Here is a 26,587-nt window from a genome sequence, read left to right as displayed (position 1 = left end):
TGTGCAGGGGAGCCCGCACGTGCAGGGGTGTGTGTGAGAGTGTGCAGGTGTGAGTGTGCAGGGGAGCCCGCACGTGCAGGGGTGTGTGAGAGTGTGCAGGGGAGCAGGCGGTGCTTCCACTGCGCACAGGTCTACAAGCAGAAGGTGAAACACCTGCTGTATGAGCATCAGAACAACTTGACGGAGGTGAAGGCCGAGGGCACCGTGGTCATGAAGCTGGCGCAGAAGGAACACCGCACACAGGAGGGCGCACTGCGCAAGGACATGCGAGCGCTGAAGGTGGAGCTCAAGGAGCAGGAGCTGACCAACGAGGTGGTGGTGAAGAACCTGCGGCTGGTAGGTGTGAGGGTTCCCGGTGCCTGACTGGCCGCTGGGAACTGTGAACTCCTGATTATTCAACACAACCGGGGATTCATATTTTTGTTAGAAGTTCCCTGCATTTTGGCAATTAATTAAAATATAAAAAAAAAAAAAGCAGGCAGCCAGACAAATCCCATTTGGGAGCCAAGTACAGAATCGTGTCTTAGACTTGAACAACAAATTGACTTCCCAAGAGGAAAGCCAGCTCAGGGTCCGTCTCCACGTGCTGCTGACACCTGACACCTGGCTGTTCTCCCAAGGAGTCTGTCGGGCGTTTAGAAATACACACAACCATTAAAGTGTCCAGCATGCTAGCCCCTGTGTGGCCATGGCAGTTCTCATGCAAGCTGGGCTCATGAGCACCTGGCTGACTTTTTGGTCCTTTCTGGGGGAGGCTGGGGGAGGTTCCAGGTGGAGGTTGAAATTCATGTGCTGAGTGCCCATAAGGTGCCAGGCCCTGTTCTGATCTCTGGGGACATACGGGGAACAGAACTGACGGAATGACTGCCCATGTGTGTTTGATGGTCCAGGAAGGAGCCAGAAGACAGAAGAGAGTGTTGAATACATCTAGCATACCCACAGGCAGGAATGCTGCGGGAAGGGCAAAGCAGGGGAGACGGTGCTGGGGATCGGGGCGGGGCTTGCATTTTTCCACAAGGAGTTCTGAGAATGCCTCACTGAGAAGGTGACACTTGGGCAAAGGTTAGAAGGAGGGGTTGCTGAGCCAGGCTTGGGGAGACCAGGTCTGAAGAAGGGAGAGGGGATGGGCCAGTGTGAAGGCCCCGAGGAAAAGGGGGCCAGGAGGCCGGGGAGATGGGTCAGAGCTCGTTGGCATCAAAAGCCACCGTGAGGCTTAGCCTTTGCCCCGGGCTGAGCTGGGGGGCCTCTGGAGGATGTGGGCAGAGGGAAGATGTGTCCAACTCTGGTTTTCTAAGGCTCTTTCCTGGCTGCGGGTTGAGAAGACTTTGTCAGCACATTTGCCTCATGCCTGGAGGCAAGCCAGCCTCCACTGAATCTGGAAAAAATTCAGTAACGGTGCAGGCTTTGCAGCCTTGGTCCACAAGAATTGTCTGGTCTTTGCTGACCCAAGTACAGCCTGGGCTGGTTTCCAGTGAATTTAGTGACGTGAGGCTGTCTGCTTACCTGAGGCCTGGATTTGGAATAGTTACCTGGTCAGTTCCCCTTTGTGCAAAAATATTCCTCTAAAAAATAATCTCAATTTTTTATTCAAAATGTTTATAACTGTCAGAATAATTTTTAATACTGCTCTAAGCCACCACTGGAGCAGGTTAGCAGGCATCTGGAGAGAACCCACAGCTCTTTGTAGACATGGCCAGCGGTCTCCAGCATGTGGGCAGATTGAGCTAAGGGCCAAGCACGGTTAGTGTTTGGAACATGTGTTCACTTTCTCTCGAGCTGCGAGGTGACTTTGGTTGAGGGAATTGATTCATGAAACATGGAAGTTACCAAAACCACGTTACTCTGAGCATGGTGCATGAGCTTGGCCATGAGGGGAACCCAGCACCCATCAGAAACAGCGCAGGGTTTACTGAGCTGGATTTTCCATACGACTGAGGAGCCAGGCCAGCCCCAGGGAGAGGCTTCTGTGTGTGTCTGTCACCTGGTAACGGCCGGCTTCTCTGCCTTTGCAGAAGCACACGGAGGAGATCACGAAGATGCGGAACGACTTCGAGAAGCAGGTGCGAGGTCAGTTTCTCACGTGCACACTGTGTGAGATGGTGACAGGGCCCCTCCCGTCGGAAGGTCATTTACCTTCAGGGCTTGTTACCCCAGGGCACAGAAACCAGGTTGAAGCGGCCCAGACACGCAAGGAGAAGATGTGATAGTTTCCAAGGCTGACGGACGGCTCAGAATCCCAGAACATCTTATTTCTACACAAGCTGGGAGGCTGTGATTACCACCTCCTTCCCCACTCCTGGTACAAATCGGCAGATAGAAGCAGTGGCAGTTTTGAGTCTCGTGGGCAGTATTCCTAGAATAGTCTTTTCCACGGCTGCTGGCCTGAGGGGCCTCCCGTTTGAGGAGTCTGTCTGGTTTACTGATGCAGCTCGTCGTCCGGCAGGCTGACCACAGGATCAGCTGACGCTCAGTTGGTGGGAACCCTAATGCCGGGATTGATTAGCCATGCCTGCTCCAGGCAAAGGAAAGCCGACCGTGGTGTGTGTGTGCTGAATGTGTCAGCTGTGAGCTTGTGTGCACAGCCCTCGTGCTGGTGGCTGTTCTTGGGCCATGTCTGTAAGTTCCGTCTCTTCCTGTAGCCATTGGGCCCCCTGTTCCTCCGTGTGCCTTTCAGAAATTGAGGCCAAGTATGATAAAAAGATGAAGATGCTTAGGGAGGAGCTTGACCTGCGGAGAAAGACCGAGATCCATGAGGTGGAGGAGAGGAAGAACAGCCAGATCAACATGCTGATGCAGCGGCACGAGGAAGCCTTTACGGACATCAAGAACTACTACAATGACATCACCCTCAACAACCTGGCCCTCATCAACTCCCTCAAGGTGCCGCTCAAGGGCTGGCCAGACCAGGCATCCAGACGCTAGCCCCCAGCCCGTTGGGCCCCACACCCCTACTTAGACAAATACCTGTTGTCCTTGATGGGACTTCATCGGTCACATGACCTCTGCACCCTTACAGCTGGAAACAGCACATAGTACACAGTGCAGGGGGGCTAATGGAACAGGGGCACCTGCCCGGCAGAAGCTTGTGCAGAGCTGCGGTGGGAGCCGCAGGGTGGCCCCACGGGCGGCGGTGTCATCAGGCAGGGGCTGGGAGTGACTGTCCCCGCCGCGGGGAGCGCCCCCCGGTCCTGAGCACAGTGTGATCTCTATTGGTGTGGAGGCGGCATTCCTAGAAAATTCAGAATAAGTTCAGATAGTGCAGAACTCCCCTGTGTGGATACATAAAACGGGTCTGGGACTTCAGGACTGTCCTTTGTGGGCGGGAGGGCTCGCGGCCCTCACCCCTGAAGACCACAGCCCCCTCAGCTCTGCCCGCTGAACCCCGTGCACACCTGTCCTGGTACTGACAGGAGCAGATGGAGGACATGCGCAAGAAGGAGGACCACCTGGAGAAGGAGATGATGGAGGTGTCCGTGCAGAACAAGCGCTTGGCAGACCCCCTCCAGAAGGCTCGCGACGACATGAACGAGATGCAGAAGAAGCTCAGCAACTACGAGAGGGACAAGCAGATCCTGCTTGTGAGTTTCCTCCTCAGTTCCCCTCCCTCGCACTTTCTCCTGGGCTCCGGACAGGAGAACATCAGCAGGATGTCTCCTGAGACCCAGAGCAGGGTTTGGCCTTCTGGGCAGGAACGGGGTCTCTCCTTTCTTTGACTGGTGTCCTCCATGGATGGGATGTGAAGTTGGTGCCTGTTCTGGGAGACATTCCCCACCCCCAGCCTGCTGTTGTCGGGGCACAGCTGCCTGTGTCTTTGAGCCAGTTCTTCCTCCCTCCTCCCCCCTCCTCCTCCCTCCTCTTCCCTCCCTCCCTCCGTCCGTCCTTCTTTCTTTCCCTCCCTCCCTCCCTCCTTCTTTCCTTCCTTCCTTCCTTCCTTCCTTCCTTCCTTCCTTCCTTCCTTCTTTCCTTCCTTCCTTCCTTCTTTCCCCCCCCCTCCCTCCCTCCCTCCCTCCCTATTTCTTTTCCTCCCTCCCTCCCATTCTTCCCTCCTTTAGGAATCTATACCCAGTGTAGGGCTCGAACTCATGACCCTGACATTAAGAGTCACCAGGCGCCCTTGAGCCAGCTCCTTGTGATGATTATTTTTGGGCTTGCCTGTGTTCTGTGGATGCCTGATCCTGAATACTTTTTGTGTCCTACCCTTGTTTTCTCTACAGTGCACAAAAGCACGTTTGAAGGTCACCGAGAAGGAGCTGAAGGGCCTGCAGTGGGAACACGAGGTGCTCGAGCAGCGGTTCCTCAAGGTGAGCAGATGCCAGGCTGGTCCTGCCGAGAGCAGGGAGGGCCTCTTCTTGTTGCCCTGGCTCTGCGACCAGTTCCGGGAGTTGTCGAAGCTGTGGCTGGAGTCCTGCTGCCCGCTCCTCATCCTACAAGGCTTGATGAGGCAATGGGGAGAAAGCTGCAGCACATTCTGTGGAAGGCCCAGGGTCTCACCGAGAGCAGGTGCCCTGGTGGAGACAGTCGCTCCCAGTCCTCTTTCCCATAGGCTTACCTGTGAGATACATGCAGGGCACCTGGCCCCTTGTGTCTGGGCTCCTTTTCTTCTGTGTACACGTCTCTCAGTCCTGGGGGGTTAGGCGCGCCTTGGAAGGAAGTCATGGGGTGCTGTCTGTAGTGAACGTGCGAGGGCCCTCCTCCTGCTCAGCGGGGTCCTCACCAGTGGTAGCTGGTGGCAGCTCCCTGAGTTCTTGCAGACTGCTTCCTGTGTGTCCTTGTGACCGTGTGGCCTGAAGGCTGTTCATGCAGCCAGCTCCCCTGGACGGATGGCGCTGCTGTAGTCCACTGCTGTTGCAAACATGCAGCCACGGTCATCCTTTCAAGTTTATCTTTTTTTTTTAAAGATTTTATTTATCTATTTATTTATTTATTTGACAGAGAGACACAGCGAGAGCGGGAACACAAGCAGGGGGAGTGGGGGAGGGAGAAGCAGGCTTCCCGCAGAGCAGGGAGCCCGATGTGCGGCTCGATCCCAGGACCTGGAATCATGACCTGAGCCGAAGGCAGACGCTTAACCGACTGAGCCACCAGGCGCCCACGCAGGCGCCCCGAGTGTTTACTTTTTATACTTCCACAAGGTCTTGCTTTTTTACGATGCACAGTGAAAAGTAAAGGAATTGGAAGCTGAAAAAGAACACCTTTATTTATAACAGGCAGTTGCCTGCAGAGTTGTTTTCTAGATCTGCTATTTGTGGGGCACGCTGACCTGTGGGGTTCTGGGATCTGGGGCTGGCCGAGGGCGTGGATCCCTAGGAGCCTCCCTCCCCCAAACACTGCTCGCTGGAGTTTGATGCCTTTGATCCCACGTAGGGGTGATCAGGGAGGTGTCTTTCCTGATCCTCCTGCCCAAACCCCGGGCCCCAGTCCCTCTGTGGTGCCTCTCCAGCTCTAAGCGGGGTACCCTGTTGCTTCCTGAAACAGCTTAGTAGAGGTGGGTCCAGCTAGTGTTTCCTCCTGCCTTCCACAGTGTAGACGGCTGCATGCCTTTAATTCCATCACAGAGAGTGGGCGTGCAGGCAGTGTAGACAGCACACAGACCCACCCACCCGTGGGGGGACCCAGGTGCAAGGGGTTCACTCTGCAGAAGAGGTGTGTTCTGGTCCAGGGGCAGAGGTGGGAGGCGGCTTCTCCCCAGCGAGATGCCCCAGGGCAGGTGGCCTCTTTACCCCCCACGGCCTGTCCCTTGCAGGTGCAGCAGGAGCGGGATGAGCTGTACAGGAAGTTCACTGCGGCCATCCTGGAAGTGCAGCAGAAGGTGGGTTTCAAGAACCTGGTTCTGGAGCGGAAGCTGCAGGCGCTGAGTGCTTCTGTGGAGAAGAAGGAGGTGCAGTTCAGTGAGGTGCTCGCGGCCTCCAACCTGGACCCCGCGGCGCTCACCCTTGTGTCCCGCAAACTGGAGGTGGGTCCCAGGCTGCAGCCTCCCGTTCTTGTCCCCTAGCAGGTGTCCGGGGCTTGGGTTGGGGCCGCGTGTTTGATGCGTGTGTGTCCAGCCTCCGTCACTCCAGTGGAGACCTTCTGGTAACGCTGGGGAGGGGCCGTCATGGGTTTCCTGTGGCCGGGGCACAGATGGGGCTTGCAGACATCTGCTCACAGCCTCCCCAGGCTCTCTGTTGCTCGGTGTTTCCCCAGTCCCCTCCTTAACCTCTTGGCACCTTCTGGCCCTGAGCCCACTGCCCATCCAGTGCTCAGGCTGGGTTTAGCTTAGCCTGTCAGGCCCCGGGTCTCTCAAGCTGCTCTCAAAACTCAGGGCCTGCACTCCTCAGACGTCTGGTGACAAACCTAGAGATAGACCTGGGGGACAGCCGAGCCCATGAGCTCGTAGCCAAGGCCACGGCCACAGTCCGCCCGGGATGCGAGGATGTCCTTCTTGATGTAGGCTGTGGGCAGTCAGGACGGGGACACACAGGGCTGTGTGGCGGGCGCCGGGGCAGGCTTCCCAGAGGGAGTCAAGGTCTGAGCAGAGGCTAGAGCATTTGTCCAGTCATGAGTTCACGGTTCTGTGTGGTGGTCCTCTCTGGGGGGGCTGTCTTGGGCACAGGGGAGAGCATTAAACAAGACAGATGAGGCCTGGGTGCCCACGGACAGGAATCAGAACAGCGATCACCAGGCAGAAGCCTGCCAGCACCTGGCAGGTCATCTGCTGCCCGGAGCTGGGCCTTGTGTCTGTTCCCTGGGCCTCGCTAGGACGTGTCACAGAAAGAACGGACAAGGGGTCTTTGTTGCTGCTGGGAAGTGGTTGTGCTGGGATCCTGGCCACCTGGGTGACCTGCAGGCTTCAGGCCCGAGGCGGCTCCAGGTGCGGGGCCCTTGGGGGTCTGCACATCTCCATAGGGAGGCCCACGGAGGGGCGGCCAGCTTGTCCCAGAGCCAGATCCTTCCAGGCTGGAGGGTGCCTTCTCTGCTCTTCCTTCACGGAGAAACAGATCTTCTGAGTCAGGGGCTTAAGGAGGCTTCACTGTGCAGGTATGTGTGTGTGTGTGTTTTAAGATTTTATTTATTTATTTGACAGAGATAGAGATAGTGAGAAAGAGAGCACAAGCAGGGGGAGCTGCAGGCAGAGGGAGAGGGAGAAGCAGACTCCCCACTGAGCAGGGAGCCTGATGAGGGGCTCGACCCCAGGACCCTGAGATCATGACCTGAGCTGAAGGCAGACAGACGCGTGATGACTGAGCCACCCAGGCGCCCCGTGCAGGTGTGTTTTATCCTGACAAATACACAGGTAGCATTTTTCGGGTGATTTGTCAACATGCAGTAACCCCGTCTGCTCACATGGCACCCAGGCTCAGAGGAGTAACTGTGTCGGGTCACCTAATCTTTTCTTAAAGCCCTTTCGGGGTGCCTGAGTGGCTCAGTTGATTACATGCCTGTCTGACTCTTGGTTTCGGCCCAGGTCTCGATCTCACGACCCGTGAGATTGAGCCCTGTGTCGGGCTCTGCGCTCAGTGGGGAGTCTGCTTGAGATTCTGTCTTTCCCTCGCCCTCTTCCCCTCCCCCGCTCTCAGGCACACGTTGTCTCTCTCTCTTTCAAATAAATAAATCTTAAAAAAAAACCCCAAACACCGTAGGCTGGCTTGCTGCCCGCCTGGCCTTGACCTGAGGCTTGCAGCTCCCAGCAGTGCTGCTGGACACGTGTGAGCGCCTTGCTGCTTGGGTGTTGGGGGGAATGCCAGGCTGAGGTGGGGAGGGCAGAGCCGGCTGGATGGGAGTGGTTCCGAAGCGTGCTGGGTGTGCCTGAGTTTGAGGCTGGTGAGGAACCATGGAAGGTTCTGGGTGGGGTGGACTGGATCAGACAGAGCCCCCCTGGGAAGGCAGGAGGTGAGCTGGCCCCGATGTGGGATGAAGGACTTGTTGCTGATGGAAGAGGGCTGAGGAGTCCAAGGAGACATGTGCCCATTTCCGGCTGAGACCAGATGTTGCTCCTGGGCAGCCGCGAATCCCGGCTCGGCGGGCGGCAGGGCCTGTGGGGCCAGAGTCACCTGGGACAGGCTCTCAGGGCCTCCTGTGGGCTGGCAGCACTGTGGACCGGGGTCTGGGGGCCCGTCTCTATCCTTGTATCCTTGTACCTACTTGTGAACGCTGCCAGGCAGGGAGTGAGGGCGCTCTTGGAAACGGGAGAGCTTTCCCGCCTCTGCTGTTGGGAAGGGCGCCTGGTCTCGGAGCTGGGTGAGGCTGTTGCCAGCAGTCATGATGAGGGGTAAAATCAGTCCCATCCATAGTGGTCGCTGCAGCTGTGTCCATGGGCCAGGGCCTTTCCTGGTCAATTCCCTGGCTTGCCTGGAGGAACCCTCCTAGGAGGCAGGTGGCGGCTCAAGGGCCCTTCCCTGGACCGTTGGTGGCCTGGCTTCTCTAAACTCTTGTCCTCACTTCCCACCATCTAGACAGTTTCCTTACAGAGAGGCTTATCCTATTTTCCCTTTCTCCTTTGAAGACCTTTCCGTGCTAGCTGGCTGCTCCCTGTGTGGACGTCTACACTGATGGAGCCCGGCTGCTATTCCCTGGATGTCTGAGGTCTCCTGCTGGAGCTTCCAGACCCCCACCAACCCCTGTCTCCTTCAGCCCAAAGACAGGCTCAAACTCACATCCACCTTTCTCTCCTTAGGATGTTCTAGAATCAAAGAACAACACTATCAAGGACTTGCAGTATGAGCTGGCCCGGGTCTGCAAGGTACCAGGAGCCCCCCTGCCCCTCTCTCAGGGCCCCACCTTATCTACACCTTGGAGGTAGACACAGCCTGAGGCTGTCTGTGCCGTCTCAGGTCACTGTGTGTGGCCTGGGCCACATCCCCACAACGCTGGCCACTGTCCTGGTGTCTCTTACAGGGACTGCCCAGGGGACATCTGGTAAATGAGGGCAATTTGTCTGTCCAGCACACTCTGTTCCTGTCTCCCATCTGACCCTTGCTCTCGGTGACCTGGCCTCTGGGGTGATTGGATGGGCTTCCTTTGCTTCCTCCACGCAGGGGACAGTTACGAGTCTAACTTTCTCTCCCTCCTTTGTAAGTCTGATGAAAGCTGCACAGCCTATCCACACCAAAACCACGCATCAGCATGGAAGCCTCCTGCAGCCAGGGAGGGGCAGTGGGTGCCTTGAGCCTGCTGTTGTCTGCCCCGTGTACCCAAGAGGCCTGGGCCCTCTCCCCAGTGGTCCCGCTTCCGTGGCTGAGCCCACAGCTATCTGGGCTTTGCCTGTGGGGAATACAGACATAGTGCTGCCTCCAGATACATTTACCTCGAGCAGCCACCCCACGAGTATGACTCAGATAAGCCTGTAAATATGCAGGGTGGAGGTTGCTTTGTGGTTCTGTGCGCCCTGGGTGTGGAACCCCAGGAGGGAGGGAGTGCCTGTCATTGGCGCTGGGTTCCATGGTGACCAGATCTCGCTGGGCCTCTCCTTGGCCCTGCCCCCCCGGACCCTTCCCTTAGATGCTGTGCATCCCCTGATATTTACACGCACAACATTAGGGCCATTTACTGCGTGCACTTCTGGGGGAATATCCATTACTTGTACCTGATTGTCAGGAGGTCCGTCCCCCAGAGAAGGGTGAGAGCCAGGCCCCAGGCCCCAAGTTCTCTCTGGAGCTTGGCCATAGTTCCCCCTTGAAATCTCAGTTCCAAGCTCCAGCAACCCTTTTCTTGATGATGGTGAGGATAATGAGCCCTTTTGGGCTTTGGATCTGAGTCAGGCCAGGCTCCAAGCTTTTCACATGCATCAGCTCTTCAAACCCTTACAACCATCTGATGCAATTCACTCTTTAAAAAATAGCCGTTTCCCAGAGTGGGGAATAGGAACCATGCCTCCCGTTGGCCCCAGCAGCACTGTTGCCCAGACCTTAGCCTTCCTGGGGTGGGGGGCAGGAGATAACCATCAAACAAAGCAGGGAGGCTCAGTGAGGCCGAGCACGTACACGTGCAAGGTCATGTCCAGGAAGTCAAGGATGACCAGTTTGATTGACGAATGCCTGACAAGGAACCAGGAGCGTGCTCAGACCACAGTTCTGCTGAGTCTGTATCTTCTGCCTCAGTTTCCCCATCTTTGAAATAGGAACAACGGCAGCATCTCCCATTGTGAATTACTTGAGTTCATGTACATAGAAGTGTTTATGACCAGGTGTGGTGTACTGTGAGCCGCTGGTTAAGGTCAGCTTTACGGTTTTCCACCACCACCCTCCCGCGTCCTCCAGAGCTGAGGGGGCCTGGGCTAGAGTCAGCCTCGGTGCGGCCTCGCCCCCTCCCCTGATGCCGCTCTGACCCTACAGGCCCACAATGACCTGCTGCGCACCTATGAGGCGAAGCTCCTGGCCTTTGGGATCCCTCTGGACAACGTGGGCTTCAAGCCTCTGGAGACGGCTGTGATTGGGCAGACGCTGGGCCAGGGCCCCGCGGGACTCGTGGGCACCCCGACATAGTGCTCGCCCAGGACTGCTCCCTGGATGACCTTCCCTTTCACCAAGGACAGGAACTGTTTTTTTTTTAGATTTGTATCATCTGCAAATGAAGGTTTTCTACATTTGCTATGTGTCCTATTGCCTTGCTGTGTGGAGGAGAGGCACCTCCCGGGCCTACGGTGCCCTGGCCACTTCCTTCCCTGCTGCCCGTCCGGTCTGTGCATACCCCTGCCCTCCCTCCCACCTCGGGGCCAGGGCAGCACCAGCTGAGCCCAGGGACTGCAGCAGCCTTACAGATACCGACACCGACTTTACTGAGGCCTGAGACTCAACGGCTACTGGAGGTGGAGGGCCAGAATCTCCCACAGGGAGATGACCTGCTGCCCTCTCTTGGGGTGCCTCAGGGAGCCGTGGGGATGGGATCAGTGCTCACAGGCCCGCAGCTGGCCAGAGGTGATGGCCCGGCCACTAGCTCCCTCGATACGTGGTGTAGGACCATGGGCTCAGCAGCAGGGGCACGTGGAACCGGTGGGTCTCGTCGGTGATGGTGAAAACAACCTGAGAAGCAGAGAAGGCACCGGAAGAGAGTGAGGGGCTCCTATGCAGCACGCAAGCAGCCCAGACTGTGGGCCAGGGGCAGAGTTAAGCGGGGCCAGCTGGGGCTTGTGGAAAGCTGGAAACCTGGCCAGGGCTGCGATGCGGCTGAATCCTCTCTGGAGAGAGTCATCGACTTGAGGAACCCAAAAGATCCACCTTGAACAGGGTCAGGTGAGCGCCTTTGTCCACAGGGGCTGAGTCACTTTGGGCCCTGCCCCCCACAGCCTCACCCAGGGACAGGGCAGAGACGGGTGTGTTGTGGTAAAGTCCCTGGACACCTTTTTTCTGGGAGCTCAAAGCCGTGGACTCACTGCTACCGCCCTGGGAGAGGTGGGAGGGGTAGGACCAGCCTGCCCACTGCAGGGACCTGGATGAGTCACGGGCCTCCACCCTGGGCCCTCACCTCCACGTATGGGTAGAAGCTCTCCTGCCCCCTCTTCTTCCAGTAGCCCTCGGTGTCAAAGGACAGCTTGTAGGTGCCTGCCTTCATCGGGCCTGGCGGCAGGAGCCCTGGGCAGCGGCCGTCCGAGTCGGTGTAGCTGCGGAGAGTGGAGGGAGGGGTTGGTGAGGACTCGCCCCTGCCTGGCCCTCCAGGGTCTGCATGGCCAGGGGCCTCAGACTCCCCCACAGCAGGTCTAGGGCCTGGGGTCCCAGAGGAGCTCAGGGACACCACTGCACTGTCTTTGTAGACAGAACTCCCAATACAGAGAAGCAGAAAAGTAAACAAAAAAACCAAACCTATTTTATGAGCAACAATCCCTTTATATTGGCATATATTTTTCCAGATTTTCTCTACACATAACTGCTTATTTGTAAACTTAGGAAAATACCCTAAAATGGATTAGACTGTACATACTGTTTGATAACTTGTACTTTTCATTTACTACATTGTGTGTGGCTTTCTAGCCAGTAACTGAACCCACACCCCCATCTGCATGGTGGCCAGTTGGCCCTGCACGGAGTGTCCAAATGGAGGGCCTGTCGCTCTGCTCACCGATTTATGCGCCCCCCCCGTCACCCCTGGAGAGCCCTGGCATCGTTCCCACCAGCTGTGATTCAAGTTTCTGTCCTGTACCCACAGTTTATGGGGGGTTGGGAATGGGTCTATGTGACCCTCCAGGGGACTCCATGGATTCTTTTAGGACCAGAGCAGGCCACTCAGATGGGACCTGGACCCCCAGCCTCGGTGAAGGGCGGGGGATGAGCTCCATGCCCTCGGGCCCTGAACCTTTGGGGCCCAGCCGCCCACTCCCACCACCAGAGGGAGCCTGCCTCCTTGGAGAGGCTCACAGGGCAGCTACCAGGCGGCGCCTGAACCTGGGGCCAGGGCCCCGGTCCTGCTGAGGGGCCCAGCCGCCAGGCGAGGCTTGGGATCCCAGCTTTTACTTACCTCTTGCTGTCTCAGTCTCCCCATCTATAAAAGGGGAAATTATGGGGCCTGCCCACAGGCTGTAGTGAGAATAAGAAGAGAAGTAATGTGCTCAGCTGCCTGGCACAAGGTTACCTGTTAATCACGGTGACCCTGAGGCCCTTGGGTTACACCTTAGCCTTAGCCAGCCCTGCCCTCAGGGAGAGGCACTGGGGGTGTGAGGCTGAGGGGACCACACCACAGCCGTCAGCACTCACTGGCTGGCTGCGTTCTTCTCCTTGCCCCCTGTCTGGGGAGAGGTGGTCTGGACTCACCTCCCGCCCAGACCTCAAGCCTACCTTTTCCTCAGCTCCGTCCACTGCCGGCCATGGTCCTCAAGCCTAGACAGACAGAGGCAGAGGCCCTGGGCCGGAAGCCCCGAGGCAGTGTCCAGCACGTGTGTGGTCAGCGGGCTGCTGGTCGGCTCCATGCCTCTGCCCTGCGCCCCAAGAGAGGGACAGAATGAGCACGTGGGGCCCAGCCTCGTGTCCACATTGGCCCTAGAGCTGGACCCTGGGGGGCGGGGTGGCTAGGAGCTGCTGAGTCAGCCGCGGAGGCTGTGGGGTTAACACACTGAGAGACGGTTGATAAACAATGCCGGCCAGCCCCCCACTCCGCCACACCAACTCCTACCGGGCCCCCTCCCCTCCGTCCGGACACTGAAGGGCATCTCCGCGCAGAGGCCCCCCCCTCCAGCCACTCCGTGCCGGCTGCGGGTGGCCAGACCCGGGGTGCTCGTTCTCCCGGAGTCCAGCCCTCTGTCCCCTGGCTCAGGGGTCACCTGGGACCTTAGCCCTGGCCCTGCTGACGAGCCGGAACCAGCTCGGGGCCTGCCCCCTACCTCCGAGGAGCCCAGGTGTCGCTGGAGCGCCCGCAGTCTCGGAGCGGCCCGCATCAGTCTCCCCCAGAACGGGAGCTGGTCCCGGGGTGCAGGCACCTCCCCGAGCCCGCCCTTGCCCGGACCCTGGCCCCTCCCAGGGCCCAAGAGCCATGTGTCCGACCAGACCCAGGTTGGGGGGCGCGTCCCTCTGGCGGGGAGGGCGGCTCCACTCAGGGTCCACCTGGGGTGTCCCAGGGGCTTCGCTGCAGGGCTGGGGGTGGGGGGCGACAGGGGCGCACAGACCTGCGGGGGCCGCGGAGGCTCCGCCCAGGACCGGAAGTGGAGTTGAGGGCACCTGCGGGAGGTGGGGTGTGGGGCGGGGGCGGGTCCGGGGCGGGGCTGGGTCCGTTCCGGGGGTCGGTCGGGCTCCGGGCGGGGCTGGACGGGCTGGGGTCCAGGCGGGTCGGGGCCGCGGGCGCAGGGCCGGGAGGTCGGGGACGCGCGTGAGCCGGACACCGCTCCAGGAGTCCCAGAACTACGTTTTGTTTTTTGTTTGTTTTTCCCCGTCGCCGGGGCAGTAAGGATTTTGATGGAAGCCCCTCAGAGGGGGCTACTGACTGCCCCGAGAGACCACGTGGTGGTGCCTCAGTTTCCTCTTCTGTAAAATCAGGGCAGTAAGGACTCCCGAGGTTGAGAAGCTCTCTGAGCTGTCGCTCTGGTGGCGCTGCCCCCCTCCCCGGCCCCCACCCCTAAGCAGGCTCTGTACACTGACGGGTTCGGGCCTGGGCTGCGCGGTAGGGAGAAAAGGGACAGCTGAGTATTAAAATTATATATATAACATTTTATGCAAGGTAAGTAAAGATAAGGGCACCCTATTATATTTAAAATCTGGAAAGGTCTACACGACCAGTTGGTCGACTGCTGTGTTGCTCTGGATATGGGAGCTGTTTTCTTCCTGTCAAAGTGCATTTTCTAATTACTGGAGAGTGAGCGCCGACTGTGTAGGGTAGGCATCGGACCCCTCCGAGGCAGGGAAGGAGACCCTCCTAGCAAAGGGTGGGAGAGTGCTGGTTACACCTATTGGAGATTTAAACACACATGACGTTTGGGCGAGATTATGTCTATAGGAGATAACCCCAAACAGATGCTCACACCTGTTTTTGCAAACACCCATGGGTACAATAGTCAAGAAACAACCAGACTGTCTCCACTGGGGACAATTAAATAAACAAGCCCTGTTACGGACCAGCATGTTCTGCAGTCCCTTAAAAAGAATGAGGCCCATTTGTGTGCAAAATGAACAGTCTCCGGGGTGGTGACTGGTGGCGAGGCATAAAAGGGTGTGGCAAGGTGGAAGCATCTGTCGTTGGCTCGAGTGTGTATACAGCCTCCACTACATTAAAAAGATTCGTTCATTTAATCCTCACGACAGCTTCATGATGTCGGTGGTATTATCCCCATTTTATAGAGGAGGCACAGAGAGGCTCTGTATTAGGATATTTTCTAGTATGAGACACAGAAAACTTACACCAGTGACCATCTCTGGGATGAGCACTTGTGGATGGGGTTAGCTCTTGCCCTGTAAGTCCCTTTCTAGAGACTGGACACTCTTTAGCCCAGGAGAGAACTTAGTGGTCGGGAGAGAGGGTGGGAGAGCAGGGAGTTGTCACAGTTCCTTCCAGGGCCTCTCTGGGGCCTACTTCCCCATCCTGCATCCACCCAGACAGAACTGCTGTGCTTAGGGTCCCTGCCCCTTTCCCAGGAGGCTTGAGACCCTCAGCCCATGCCTGGTCTCCGGGCACTCAGCCCACTCTGGAAACCAGGATTATCACTGGGACATTGCATACTCTGGAAACTTCGCTAATGAGCAGGTTTCTTTTGGCACCTATAGGCAAATTAGAATAAGGTGCTTCTTCTTCAAGACCCTTATATCTACCAGAACGCTATCACAATAAATATTTAAATGGCCCATCTTTGGAGTCAAAGTTATAATAAAATACGAAAACACTTAAAAATGATAAAAACATTAACAGTGTGAGCTGTAACATATCAAGTCCGTGCACAGTCTTTTGGTGAAAGATCCCGGTGACCCATACTTACAGCTGGGGGCTCTGGTCCCCTCTGGCAGGTGGAAAGGCACTGTGAGCCTACTGCTGGGCAGTCTGTGTCGGAGAAAGTGAGGAGAAGGGTCCCGGTGCCCGTGGCAGGAGGTTGCCCTAAGGAAAGAATGAGACGGAAGAGATAAGACCCTACAAACTGGTGAGCTGCCACATTTCCTCCAACTTAAATGCCGTCTCCTGTGGTCAGCTGTCCCTCCGGCACCCCTCCCCACGGTCCTATCTCTCATTGGCTCACTGAGCCAGCCTGAAAAGAGTCTGCTTCATCTTACTGTTTATCTCCAATCTAACTCCAAACACAGCTTCTCCACAGAGCCCTGAGTACTCACTGGGTCCTCAGGCCTGGGTCCAGCATCATGATTTATGGGTACGGTCTGCCAGGTGCTGGTGGTCCCGGGTAAAGTCACCTGAGCAGGGTGTTCTGAGAGTATGTGTGTGAGTGTGACAATGCACGTGAATGTGTATGACCGAGTGTGTGTGCATATGTCAGCTTGTGTGCTCTGTGTGAATGTGAGCATCACCTGCGGGCATGCACGTGGGTATTTGTACAAGGTGTGGGCATGTGGCACGGCACTGTATGTGTGTACTTCGTCCCTTAGGGTGTCTGGGGGCAGTCCCGCTACTCTCCTCCCAGTGCTGATGGTGTGTGGCCCCAGTCGCCTTGCTGGACTCCCTGAGAGGTTCTGCTTGGAAGCCTGGACAGCCTCACTCAAGCCTTTACTCACCCCCAGGATGCAGCTTAGATCGTTTCGTCTCTGCAAGCCTGCGTTTTCATGGATAAAATGGGTAAGATAATACAGTTCCTCCTCATCAGTTTCTGGTGAAGATACGTTGAGATCACGTACACGCAGCTTAGCCACAACATGGAGCATAACATGTTTCAGAGCTTTGCATCAGTGGAGGGACGTGGCCCAGTGATGAAACTTTCAAACCCTTACCATCGTCCGTAGCTATGACAACAGCTGAAAATGTGTGGTCCTTCATGTCGTCCCCGTGCAGACTGGCTCGAGTGGAAATGACTCCTGTTTCTGAGTTGATGTCCAGCCGATGGCTTGGATCACGCCATATCTGGTACCTGAAAGGGATAAACCCTCATTCTTAGACGGCTGGGACCATGTGTCCCCCAACCGCCCTCCTAGGGCATAGTGAGCAACCAGGTGCTGACAAATTTAAGTCTCTCCTCCGGCTAGTTCTCCAGATATGTGGCTGAATTTCAGCCCTGGGTGCCTTGAGACCAAGGCACGCCTCCAGTCCCACCTGATTTTCTGACACTGGAGGCTGTCTGGGTCCTGGGCCCTGTATGATGTGATTTCCTGGCCCACACCAACATCCTTGGCCACTTCCACCATCTTCATCGGGGGTACAAAGACAGGGGCCTCATTCACGTCCAGCACATCCACGGTGACGGTGGCCGTGGATGTGGGGAGAGACGCCAAGGGCACTGCCTTCACCACTGTCACGTAGAGGGTGTATCGCTGTGTGGTCTCAAAATCCAAACCCTGAGGAACACAGAAGGCGGTCAGGGGACTTGGCGCAGTAGGCCACTTTGGCTGGCCTGCAAGAGGGTGCAGGCCCTAGCCTGTGGCTGTCTGCCTGTCCCGAGGGAAGGTCACGGCTTGGGACGGCAGGGCAGGAGTGGCCGTGGTTGAGAGTGCTCCACGCTGCGCTAGCTCTCAGATACCTCACACTGAGCCTAGCAGTGAGGAGGTGGACTCTGGTTAAGATCCTGGCTCTGCCATTTGCAGTGCAGCCCAAGCAGGTGACCTCGCTTCTCTGTGCCTCAGTTTACCCACCATCGAATGTCCATAATTGCAGCACTTCCCTGCTGGAGTTGGTGTGAAAACTGAGTGTTGGGACATAAACCGCCTGTGGCACTTACTGAGATGGTGTGTTCGCTGTTTTATTATCCTCAGACTTGTGAGGCAGTGGTGGGCCCTGAGCAGAATTATCTGAAAGTGTCCCCAGATGGCTGGGACAGGGGTCAGCTGGAACTGGACCCCTCTGATGTAGGCCTTGGCCCCAGCAAGGTGTGTGGTTACTCGCAGGGGTCAACTCGCCCCCCGGCACCTTCTCAGGTTAGATGCAGGTTGGTAGGTAAACGTCCTGGGATATGCCCTTGGCGGAATTCTTGAATTTTAGCCCTTCTGTCCCCCAGGCTTGTCTAGATGAGGCCTTTGGCCTTCTCCATGTTTATTCTAAGTGTCCCAGTATTCTGGGGCCAAAAGACCACTTTTGGAATAAACAGCAGTAAGTGCCTACGCCCTCCCCAGCCTCCTGAGAAAAAATCCTCAGCCCAGCAGAGGTCCCTAAGGTCCCTAAGGTTCCTCTTCCCCCATGGCTCCTTTCCTCCCTGTGTTCTCGTTCCTCTCTCTCTGATAGTTCATCTTCGGTTTGTCCGGGGAAAGGGGGAGCAGATGTCTCCAGGCCCCTCGGCCTGCCCTGAGACCGCTGTGGCTCTGGGGACTGGGCTTCCTGCCTCCAGGGTTGTAAAGCGGCAGCTTCAGGCACAAGTGAAGGCAGACGCGTGGCTCAGACAAGACGATGCCAAGGCATTGCTCCGACGGACCCAGGGGCCCGAGCCCCTCTCTTCTTGGGACCCCTTTTCTCTCCTGCTTCCTGTCCCACCCATCCCTCCTCAGCACCCCCAGCGTCCCTCCCACTTTGGGGGGAACCCAAATGAAGACACAGGTCCCAGTTTAGCTCTATGGAAACCTCCCAGGTTAGTCTTTTTTCTGGGAGAAAACAGCTAATGAGGCAGCACTTCTGAGGTCCAGGGTGATGATGTGGCCATTGTGACACGAGGACCAGAGAGGACCACCATCCAGCCGGCAGCCCTCACTGGGCAGCTGTGCTCCCGGCGAAGAGTGTGCTGTCTGCTCCCGCCTGGCCCCAGAACTAGCGGGTCACGGCGGCCGTCTCCTCAGAGCTCACACCCACCTTGGCTGTTTTCAAAAGGCCGTCATTGGCCTCAGGGTCTGTGGTGACAGTGAAGAGGCCTGCTCTGTCATTTAGGATGGAGAACACTGCCTTCCATGCAGGGGAGCCGGGGGGGTCTGCATCCTGCACCTTCAGCCTCACTATCTCGGCATCCACCTTGTTCTCAAACACCTGGCCCACATACTGCAAGAGAAAGACAGAGGCCCTCGTTCCTGGTATCCTCTGTGGGGACTCAGGAAACACACAGCCTGGGCCAGCCTCAAAACCCACTGTTCTTAAGCAAGAGGGGCCACAGTGGAGGGTCTCCTCTTAAGGCAGTGTCTGTCGGCCGAGCCGGGCACCTGCAAAGGCCCTGCTCAGTGCTCTGGACGTGCGTGTAGGCGATGGGGACTCCAACAGCTCGGTGTCTGTTTTCACCCTGTAGCAGAGGGGCTGGAAAGTTGACACCACGTCGCCCAGACTCCAGCAGCTCGGGTCCCAGGTGGGTACCAGCTGGGGAGGGTGTGTCCCTGGGGCCCAGTGTAGCCGCCCCGGGCTCTGTTCCTGGGTTGCAGCCAGGGTCCGTGGCCGTCACCCCTGCAGGCCCAGGAGCCGAGCAAGAAGTCGGGCCTGGAGTGGCTTCTCCAGCCTGTCCCCTGCCCCTCCCTGTCAGGTCCCTTCCCACTCAGTCTCTACAGGCAGCAAGTGTCTCTGTCGAAAGCCTGGCCCGTGTGACTGTTAGGGGAGCTCCTGCTGAAGCACCTGCCAGGCTCAGGGGACACCCTGACTCCAGCCCCTGTGGCCACGGGAGCGATGCTGGCTTTACTGCTCAGAACTGTTTGGATGGTGGGGGAATGTCCATGACCGCCTCTCCGTTTCAGTCGTAGGGGATACGGCCCTGTGACCCTCTGCCGTTCCCTGCCTGGAACAGGGCTTGGCCACAAGGTGGTGCTAAGTAAATGTCCCGTGGGGGAAGGGACGTACTGAGTATGCAAATATGCAGGGGGAGATGGAGTCTGGCTGCAGAGTGCAGAGGGAGCACTGAGCACAGGCAGAAAGGTGGGGCAGAGAGAGTGAGGGAGAGGGACAGACAGACAAGGTGGCCTGGGTTCCTAGGGGTTTCCAGATCCTGCTTCCCAGCCCTCGCAAGGCTCAGCTGCACCCTAAACCCCTACGTGTTTCTTTACGATCACTTCCCTCTGTCCTTTACTCATCCAAGTGCGCTGTACCCCATGTCCCTGAAGAATCCCCGAGTCGGTTCCTGCCATCTGGGCCCAGGGGCTCTTCATTCCCACCCAGTGGGATCCAGAGGGCTCCCGGCCAGAGAGGGAGCCCTTTTCCTGGCCTCAGGACAACCACATCTTGCCTGTATCATGGGCTCTGCCTTCCACGTTCATCTGCCCATCCAAGTCACCGCCGGCCGAGAGGGCTGCCCCTGCCCCGGGGACGGTGTGACCCAAAGATGTCCAGAGGGTTCTAAATCGCCGCCAGGCTGCGGTCTGCATCATGACACTGCTGCTCACACGGGTCACGAGACATCCACCGGCTTTGCCAGGACTCACCCCAGTGGGGCTGAAGACGGGAGGGTTGGGGTTGCTCTGGGCGACTGTGATCACGGCTCTTGCTGTGGACCGTAAGCCTTCACCTTGGAGGTCGGCAGCCTGGACTGTCAGGGTGTACGCAGGAGCGCTCTGCAGACAGGCATGTGGCAGTCAGCACTGGGGATGCGAGACGCAGGGTTGGGTCTACCCAATGGCACCCAGAGAGTAAATATGGGATGCCAGGGGCAGCAGACCCGGAGGGCCCTCCCCTCCAGGAAAGGACCAGCTTCCAGGAGCACTCAAGGAGAGACTGATACCTCCGCTTTCACCTTGGCTCACCACTCAAAGAGGCAAACTATGCATAAATGAGACCATCCCCTCCCAAAGCTGACTGAGGGGGAAAGTTTCCTGGACTGGGGGGACCCCTTCATTTATGGGTACAATGCTTATGGGGGGCGTGAAGCTAGTATTTTCTATTTTCACCAGAGAATGTGGTCTAATTTGTGGGAAACAGAGTCATTTCATTTTGCTAGTTACGGGAGGAGTCTTGCAATTTACCCCAGTGATACCTTAGGGCTTACTACGCCCAGGGCTCAAAGTCAGCCAGCCTGCACCAGCGGGCAAATGCCTTTTCTTTTCCTTTTTTCCCCCAAAGATTTTATTTATTCATTTAAGACAGAGAGATAGAGAGAGAGAGAGCATGAGCAGGGGGAGAGGGAGAAGCAGGCTCCCCGCTGAGCAAGGAGTCCGATGTGGGACTCCATCCCAGGACCCTGAGATCACGATCTGAGCTGAAGGCAGACGCTCAACTGACTCAGCCACCCAGGTGTCCCTGATAAATGCCTCTTCTGATTGCTTGGTTCATGTTCTAATTGGTCAGGACTCGGTTCTGACTGGTTGGGAACCTGTTCTGATTGATGGGCTGGTGTTTGTTCCGACTACCTGCTGCCCATGCCCTACCAGCTGGGACGAATGTCCATTTAACTGCACCACCGGGAGGCCCCTGCTGCCCCCTGACCTGTGGGTCCAGCCCAGAAGCGAGCACAGAGATGACTCCCGTGTTCCCGTTGATGGTGAACATGTTGGAGTGAGGTACTGAGGGGTCCTGGCTGAGGATGGTGTAAGCAATGTCTGCATGGTAGGTGTTCTCATGGTCATCCGCGTCCGTTGCTGTGATTTGCATCACGGATGTTCCTGCAAGGATACAGGGGAGAAGAGTTGATAATCTCAGCAGCTAAGAACCGGCAGGGCAATACAAATTAAGATAGAAATCCAAAACTAAATGTGTTCCTTTTTTAGTTTCTTCACTATACAGGTAATAAAACTTCTTATCAAGGGATATAAGTTCTAGTTCAAATAATTCACCAAATTATTATAATAAATTCCAGGTGATTTGTTTACTTTTTCTTTAAATCTTTAATCGTTAAAATTTTTTGCATTTATTTTTGTTTTTAATGATTTATTTATTTAAGTAATCTCTACACCCAATGTGGGGCTCAGCCTTACGACCCCGAGGTTGAGAGTCGCTTTTCTCCACCAACTGAGCCAGCCAGGTACCCCAGGGCATCTTTTGAACATTTTTTATTTCATTTTTTAAGTCTTTATTTAAATTCCAGTTGGTTAACATACAGTGTAGTACTAGTTTCAGGTGTACAGTATAGTGATTCATCACTTCCATACCTCAGCTGGTGCTCATCAGGACAGGTGCTCTGCTTCATCCCCCTCACCTGTTTCCTCCACCCCCCACCTCCCTCCCCTCTGGTGACCATCAGGGTGTTCTCTGGAGTGAAGAATCTGTTTCTTGGTTTGCCTCTCTCTCTCCCTTTTTTTCTCTTTCGGGCATCTTCTGACATGGCTGTCACTGTGGGATCCTTGTCCCTCATTAACATGGGGCTTCAGCGTGCTGAGATTCTATCAGGTGCTCAAGGGGAAGGTGAGGTGCCTGTTTCATATCTCATCTTTCCAGGTGTTCTCCTGTTCTCAGGCCTCTCTGTCCTTCTCCCTCCCCTGCCATTGTCAGGGGAGTACTTCCTGTCTGGACACTGGCCTCACATCCGGAGCTGGAGCCAAGCCCACAAGCCAGATGGAGAGACGTGTGAGGGGGTGGGCAGAGGTGGGTGGGGGCCGTGCTCCCTGGTTGCTTGAACCAAGCCTCTGGAATTTGGTCTACTGAGATAACCCGAAACACATGTGTAGCTCACGTGGGTGATCAGGGGACGGCTGGTGCTGGTTGGTGAGCCGTGGTTTGTCGTAGGGCCAAAGGCAGCACGAAGATAGAAAAGAAAGAGAAAAAGAGGAAGAAAGCATTAGTGGCTGCTAGTGGTGGGCCAGGAGGGAGAAGAAAGCATCCATCACAAGGTCCTTTCACATGAAATACTCTGTGACTTTTGGTTTCATTTATCTTCAGTCCCAGAGAATGAGGACCTCAACATCCATTCCCAAAATGTCGGGTTGGAAGCCGTGGGCACGTGGGCCTGTCGGCGCTGCCTACGATCATTGTACAGTCATGTCCGGAGGTCTGATAACTCCTCAATCAGTAAGTAAGAGCCAGTTGAAACCAGAGTGTCCCTTGGATCAAGAATAATCAGTCAGGTTCTTGTTTGCCGGACCACGAATTGGGAAATATGTAGGGCATTCATTGGGGAGAAACGCAAGCTGACACAGAAAAGGGGTGTAGAGGAAGCTATAAAATGAGAATGGCCACATGGTGGAGGAGGATCTGTCCAGGCACCAATTAGAGGGAAGCAGACACCAGCAAATGCAGACAGGACCTAGAGACAGAAGTGAGGCAGCCAGCGGGCGTCACCTGGACAGTGGCAGACCCGGTGACCCCTGCACTTGCTTGGGCCCGAAGGACCTCCTTGCTTTATGGCCCTTGTTGGCCCCTCTTTGTAGGATCCTCTCCATGTGTAGCCCTCCCCAGTCCCAACTCTCTTGAGCAAGCCTGAGAGAGTCTCTGTTGCTTGAACCCACCCCCCCAAAATCTTTGCAGTCCTTGATCTGTCCCTTCTAATCTCGAAGTGGAACCCTTTTGTGCACTGGAACCCAGGGTGTGGATTCATAATAAGATCTCTGCTGTTTATACTTCAGTTTCCCAGATTCTTTATATTTTCCCTGATATTACTGCCATGTGTCACTAAAACCCTCCATTGTTCTAATTAACCTGGGTGGGCTCTTTCCATCACAGACCCCTCAAAGACCGCCTGGGTGAATTCGGGCCTGTTGTCATTTCTGTCTGTCACTGTGATCACTGTCTCCATCGGGTCCTCCACAGCGTTCCCATTTGAAGACACAGCATGAAGGAGAAGCTGAAAAGCAATGCAGGTGCAGCATAGGCATGTGGGGCCACCGAGCCCGTGGGCACCTGTCCCACAAAAGGCCCGTTGCAGTGAGAGCCCCCCCTGCACCTTCATCTTAACATTTCAGTGCTTGGGAGTCGGAGAAAGCAGCACTCACTCCAACCTTGGGGATGTCACTAAGGGTTGCACTGTGTCTGCTCAGGTTTTCCTCATGTGATGCTCAGGGCAGAGTGCTAGCCGTCATCCGACCCATCCTCTCCCTTTTCCAAGGGAAGTGCCTCAGCTGGGCTTCCCGTGCAGCCGGGTGGAACCACGGGGACTCAGGGTTTGATTTCTGCAGCGTGTGCCCGTTCTCCCTTCCCAGGGGTGGAAGGTGGGCCTGCCTGGGAACTCGCTTTGACTCTGAAAGCGGGCACATGTCCTCGGGAAGAGAGCAGACTGAGGCTTTATTTGGGCCTCTGTTTCCCTCCACGGGGTGTGGTGGAGAGTGTTCTGGACAAAACAGCCCAGAGAGCTGTGTTTAAAGGGTGCTCAGCTAACATGCATTGAGAACTTGTTCAAAGTGCTTCACATACAGTAACCCAAAAGCAAAGGGAGGCCGAGGGGGTCACTACCACACCCAGGGCTACAAAGTAAAGTGTCAGAGCTGGGGTCTCACCATAGCTTGTGTGGCTCTGGATCCTACACTCTGAACATTTGGAGACTGTCTAGAATGTTCCAACCTAGAGTCACACAACCCGCTGCTTCCCTCTGCTCAGCCCTCTCTTGCCGCTTTCTGTCCCCCTGCTGCACCTTGGTGTTTGCTGCGCGGGCCCTGGGTTTCTCCCCTCCAGAGCTGGACTCTCCATTGTGTGTCTCTGGAGCTAACAGGGGTGGTAGAAACTGTAACAACAGCCTGGGCCTCCCTCCAGTACTGCTCTGGCCCTGAGCTCAGAAGCTTGCCTCTCACGGATCCTCGCGTCAGTGAGTCGTGGAACTTGTCCACAACTGCAGAGCTCATTCTTCAGCTCTGCCTGCCTCCACCCTCCTCACTCTCATGTGCGCGCGCGGCACCTGGAACATAACAGGTGCTCACAAATGGTTTCATGAGTAACTGCAGAAATCCACTGGCTGTCTGAAATATTTAGAAAATGAGATGGCTGGCTTGCCGCCAGCTCCCCAACCCTGAAGCCTCGTAGGAGACACTCACAACATAGCGGGACTCCTGCTCTCTGTCCAGGGGCACTGTCACCTTTAGCCATCCAGTTTCTCTGTCCATGATAAACACACCACGAGGAGGTTCGTCAGCGCCCTTGCCGGTGATGCTATAGAAAACCCGGATTTCCTTGTCCTTGTTAGATTTGACCTGAAGACAACACAGAAGCAGAACAGCCAAGAAGGACCCCAGTCGAGTATCAGTCCCTCTCCGTAGGGAACCCTAGAACGAAACCAGAATCCTCCCTTTGCAATACCTGAGCCACCATTTTTGGATATGGGCCTCTTTCATTCTCTGGGATGGAGATGGGAGGGATAACCCAGTCTCTCTTTTGCCTCCTGGGACCGAAGTGGGCATGAGGGAACGTCAGCACCTCCATCTGGTATCCAGAGGGAGTACCCTAAAAGGACAGGAGGTGAGGGACCATAGCACAGGCCTAACTGTTCAATGAAGCCAGCTCTTGTAAGCGCCACACTGACCTGCTGGAGGGTCTTGTTGCCATGCGGATCTCCCAACACCAACCCCAGCTTCTGAGGTGTCTTGGGAGCCTCATTACTGAAAGGCATTGCCTGAGCAAAGAGCTGCAAAATCAATGGGAAGTAGGTTAAGAGCACAGGGGACAGGCTTTGGGACAATGCCTGTGATCCAGCCTGGGTGTCAGCACTGTCCTGTTCTCCTCTGCCCCCCAGAAAACAAAGGCCTCCGCTTCCACCATGGCCTCCAGGGTTTCCCATCACCTTCCTCTGCAGGGGAAGGCTGAGAGGGGATGCTCTGTGACATCAAGGGAGGGGTGAGGTGGAATGAACCTCTTCTCCCTAAATCCTGGAGATCGGAGAACTTTCTTGAGCGCTGAATGCACTGCATGTTTTAATCTATACCAAAACTAGGCCCAAATCTGGTCTACAAACTCTTTCTGGAACCACCTTTCATGTCCAGTATCAGGGGGTTGGTTCAAGCACAGTCCAATCCTGGTCATGATGTAACAGTGAAAACTGCAAGAAAGGTGTTCAAGATACTTTGTAAAGGGAAAGAGACAGGTGAGGGAGTAAGGGGCTCTGTAGTGTATGTAAAAGGGAAATGTGCAGGTGCCCAAATGTGCACACTTGTTTGTGTGTGATGAACAGAAAGCTCTAACATGCTGTGTTAATTGACGTTCCCTCTGAATAACGGAGTTATGGTACTGGGTGCTTTTTATTTTCTGTATTTTCCTAATTTTTAGAAACATAACAACTGCATATTATCAGAAAAAAACCCCAATAAAGTTGTTGCTGTTAAGTATGAGAGGTTCTGAAGTAAGATATTAAAGTGCATGTATCAGAATGTTATAGGATTTTTCTCTGGGTTATGAGATTAGCAGCCACTTAAATTAAAAAAAGTATTTTAAAAATCTGTCGTTAGTAAATTTTGAGCAGTTTGAGATATATATATATATTTTATTTATTTATTTATTTATTTTAAAGATTTTTTTTAAATTTCTTTATTTGACAGAGAGATAGCACAAGTAGGCAGAGTGGCAGGCAGAGGGAAAGGGAGAAGCAAGCAGGTTCTCTGCTGAGCAGGGAGCCCAATGCGGGGCTCGATCCCAGGACCCTGGGATCGTTAACCGACTGAGCCACCCAGGAGTCCCTATATATATATATTTTTAAAGTGGGCTTCACACCCAGTACAGAGCCCAATGTGGGGCTTAAACTCCCAACCCTGAGATCAAGACCTGAGCTGAGATCAAGAGTTGGACGCTTAACTGACTGAGCCACCAGGTACCCCAAGCAGTTTAGTTTTTAAAGACAGCATCTGTGCGTGACACTCTGTCCTAAGGATAGTTCTCAGAGGCTGGTTCAGATTCTGGCTGGGCTCCTAGGACCGGGGCCAGACCTGCGGCCAGGCAAGGCAGAGTCCGGGGGTCAAAGACACATTTACTACGTTTCAGACAAGTTGAGCTTCATGTGCCACTCGGGCCCTGGTTCGGCTTATCCCCACCCTGGCTGTGGAGGGTGCTCTTCTGTTCTGGGTTCTCTGTTGACCGTCCTGGTGAGTGACAGCCTTACCTGCCCAGCTAGGTCCCCGAGCAAGCCGGCGGTGTCCTTACCTGGGTGGCAGACCAGCAGAGCAGAAAGCAGGTGGGGCTGGCCATAGCTGGGCTGGTTGCTGCAGTTGCAGAGGGTGTGTGGTGGGGCCACGGGCCACCCTGCCCTGTTGTCCCAGCGGCTGATGTCCTGTGGCCCAAGGACTTCGACCTGCCCGCCCATGGCTATCAT

The 26,587-nt window shown here is 55.7% G+C and overlaps 2 protein-coding genes across 25 annotated transcripts in view; one reads left to right on the top strand and one right to left on the bottom strand.

Annotated features, from left to right (window-relative positions):
* The window catches only part of DRC4 (dynein regulatory complex subunit 4), a 53,842-nt gene extending 43,278 nt beyond the window's left edge, over positions 1-10,564 (top strand). For 22 of the 24 annotated variants that reach the window (XM_078063217.1, XM_078063219.1, XM_078063218.1 and 19 more), the window contains 8 exons: positions 130-336; positions 2,013-2,067; positions 2,675-2,880; positions 3,411-3,578; positions 4,215-4,301; positions 5,744-5,953; positions 8,654-8,719; positions 10,311-10,564. In XM_078063217.1, coding sequence (XP_077919343.1) covers positions 130-336; positions 2,013-2,067; positions 2,675-2,880; positions 3,411-3,578; positions 4,215-4,301; positions 5,744-5,953; positions 8,654-8,719; positions 10,311-10,460 — 1,149 coding nt within the window. In that variant the 3' untranslated portion in view covers positions 10,461-10,564. Of the gene's footprint in view, positions 1-129; positions 337-2,012; positions 2,068-2,674; positions 2,881-3,410; positions 3,579-4,214; positions 4,302-5,743; positions 5,954-8,653; positions 8,720-10,310 lie in introns of those variants that run through there. The other 2 variants (XM_078063228.1, XM_078063224.1) reach the window with 2 other exon arrangements.
* Positions 10,565-10,736: 172 nt separating this feature from the next.
* On the bottom strand, positions 10,737-26,587 carry LOC118530519 (cadherin-1-like). Its single transcript, XM_078063499.1, has 14 exons — positions 26,378-26,587; positions 24,812-24,913; positions 24,589-24,732; positions 24,327-24,482; positions 23,002-23,146; positions 20,857-21,032; positions 19,860-19,988; positions 18,319-18,501; positions 16,639-16,880; positions 16,320-16,456; positions 15,365-15,480; positions 12,744-12,883; positions 11,440-11,575; positions 10,737-10,997 (listed from the first exon to the last, which is right to left on the bottom strand). Exons 1-14 carry the CDS (start codon positions 26,585-26,587, stop codon positions 10,908-10,910), a joined length of 2,106 nt encoding a protein of 701 aa, XP_077919625.1. The 3' UTR covers positions 10,737-10,907.

Source organism: Halichoerus grypus, chromosome 15 (assembly GCF_964656455.1).
Source record: "Halichoerus grypus chromosome 15, mHalGry1.hap1.1, whole genome shotgun sequence".
Lineage (NCBI taxonomy): Eukaryota > Metazoa > Chordata > Mammalia > Carnivora > Phocidae > Halichoerus > Halichoerus grypus.
This window is presented reverse-complemented; position numbering and strand designations above follow the sequence as displayed.

Coding starts and splice junctions, on each gene's coding strand:
- LOC118530519 (XM_078063499.1), bottom strand. CDS start 26,587: ATGATAGCCATGGGCGGGCAGGTCGAAGTCCTTGGGCCACAGGACATC. Junction 18,502..19,859: donor CCGTCTTCAGCCCCACTGGG/GTGAGTCCTGGC, acceptor TTTCTCTTGCAG/TATGTGGGCCAGGTGTTTGA. Junction 10,998..11,439: donor GCTTCTACCCATACGTGGAG/GTGAGGGCCCAG, acceptor TCTGCTTCTCAG/GTTGTTTTCACCATCACCGA.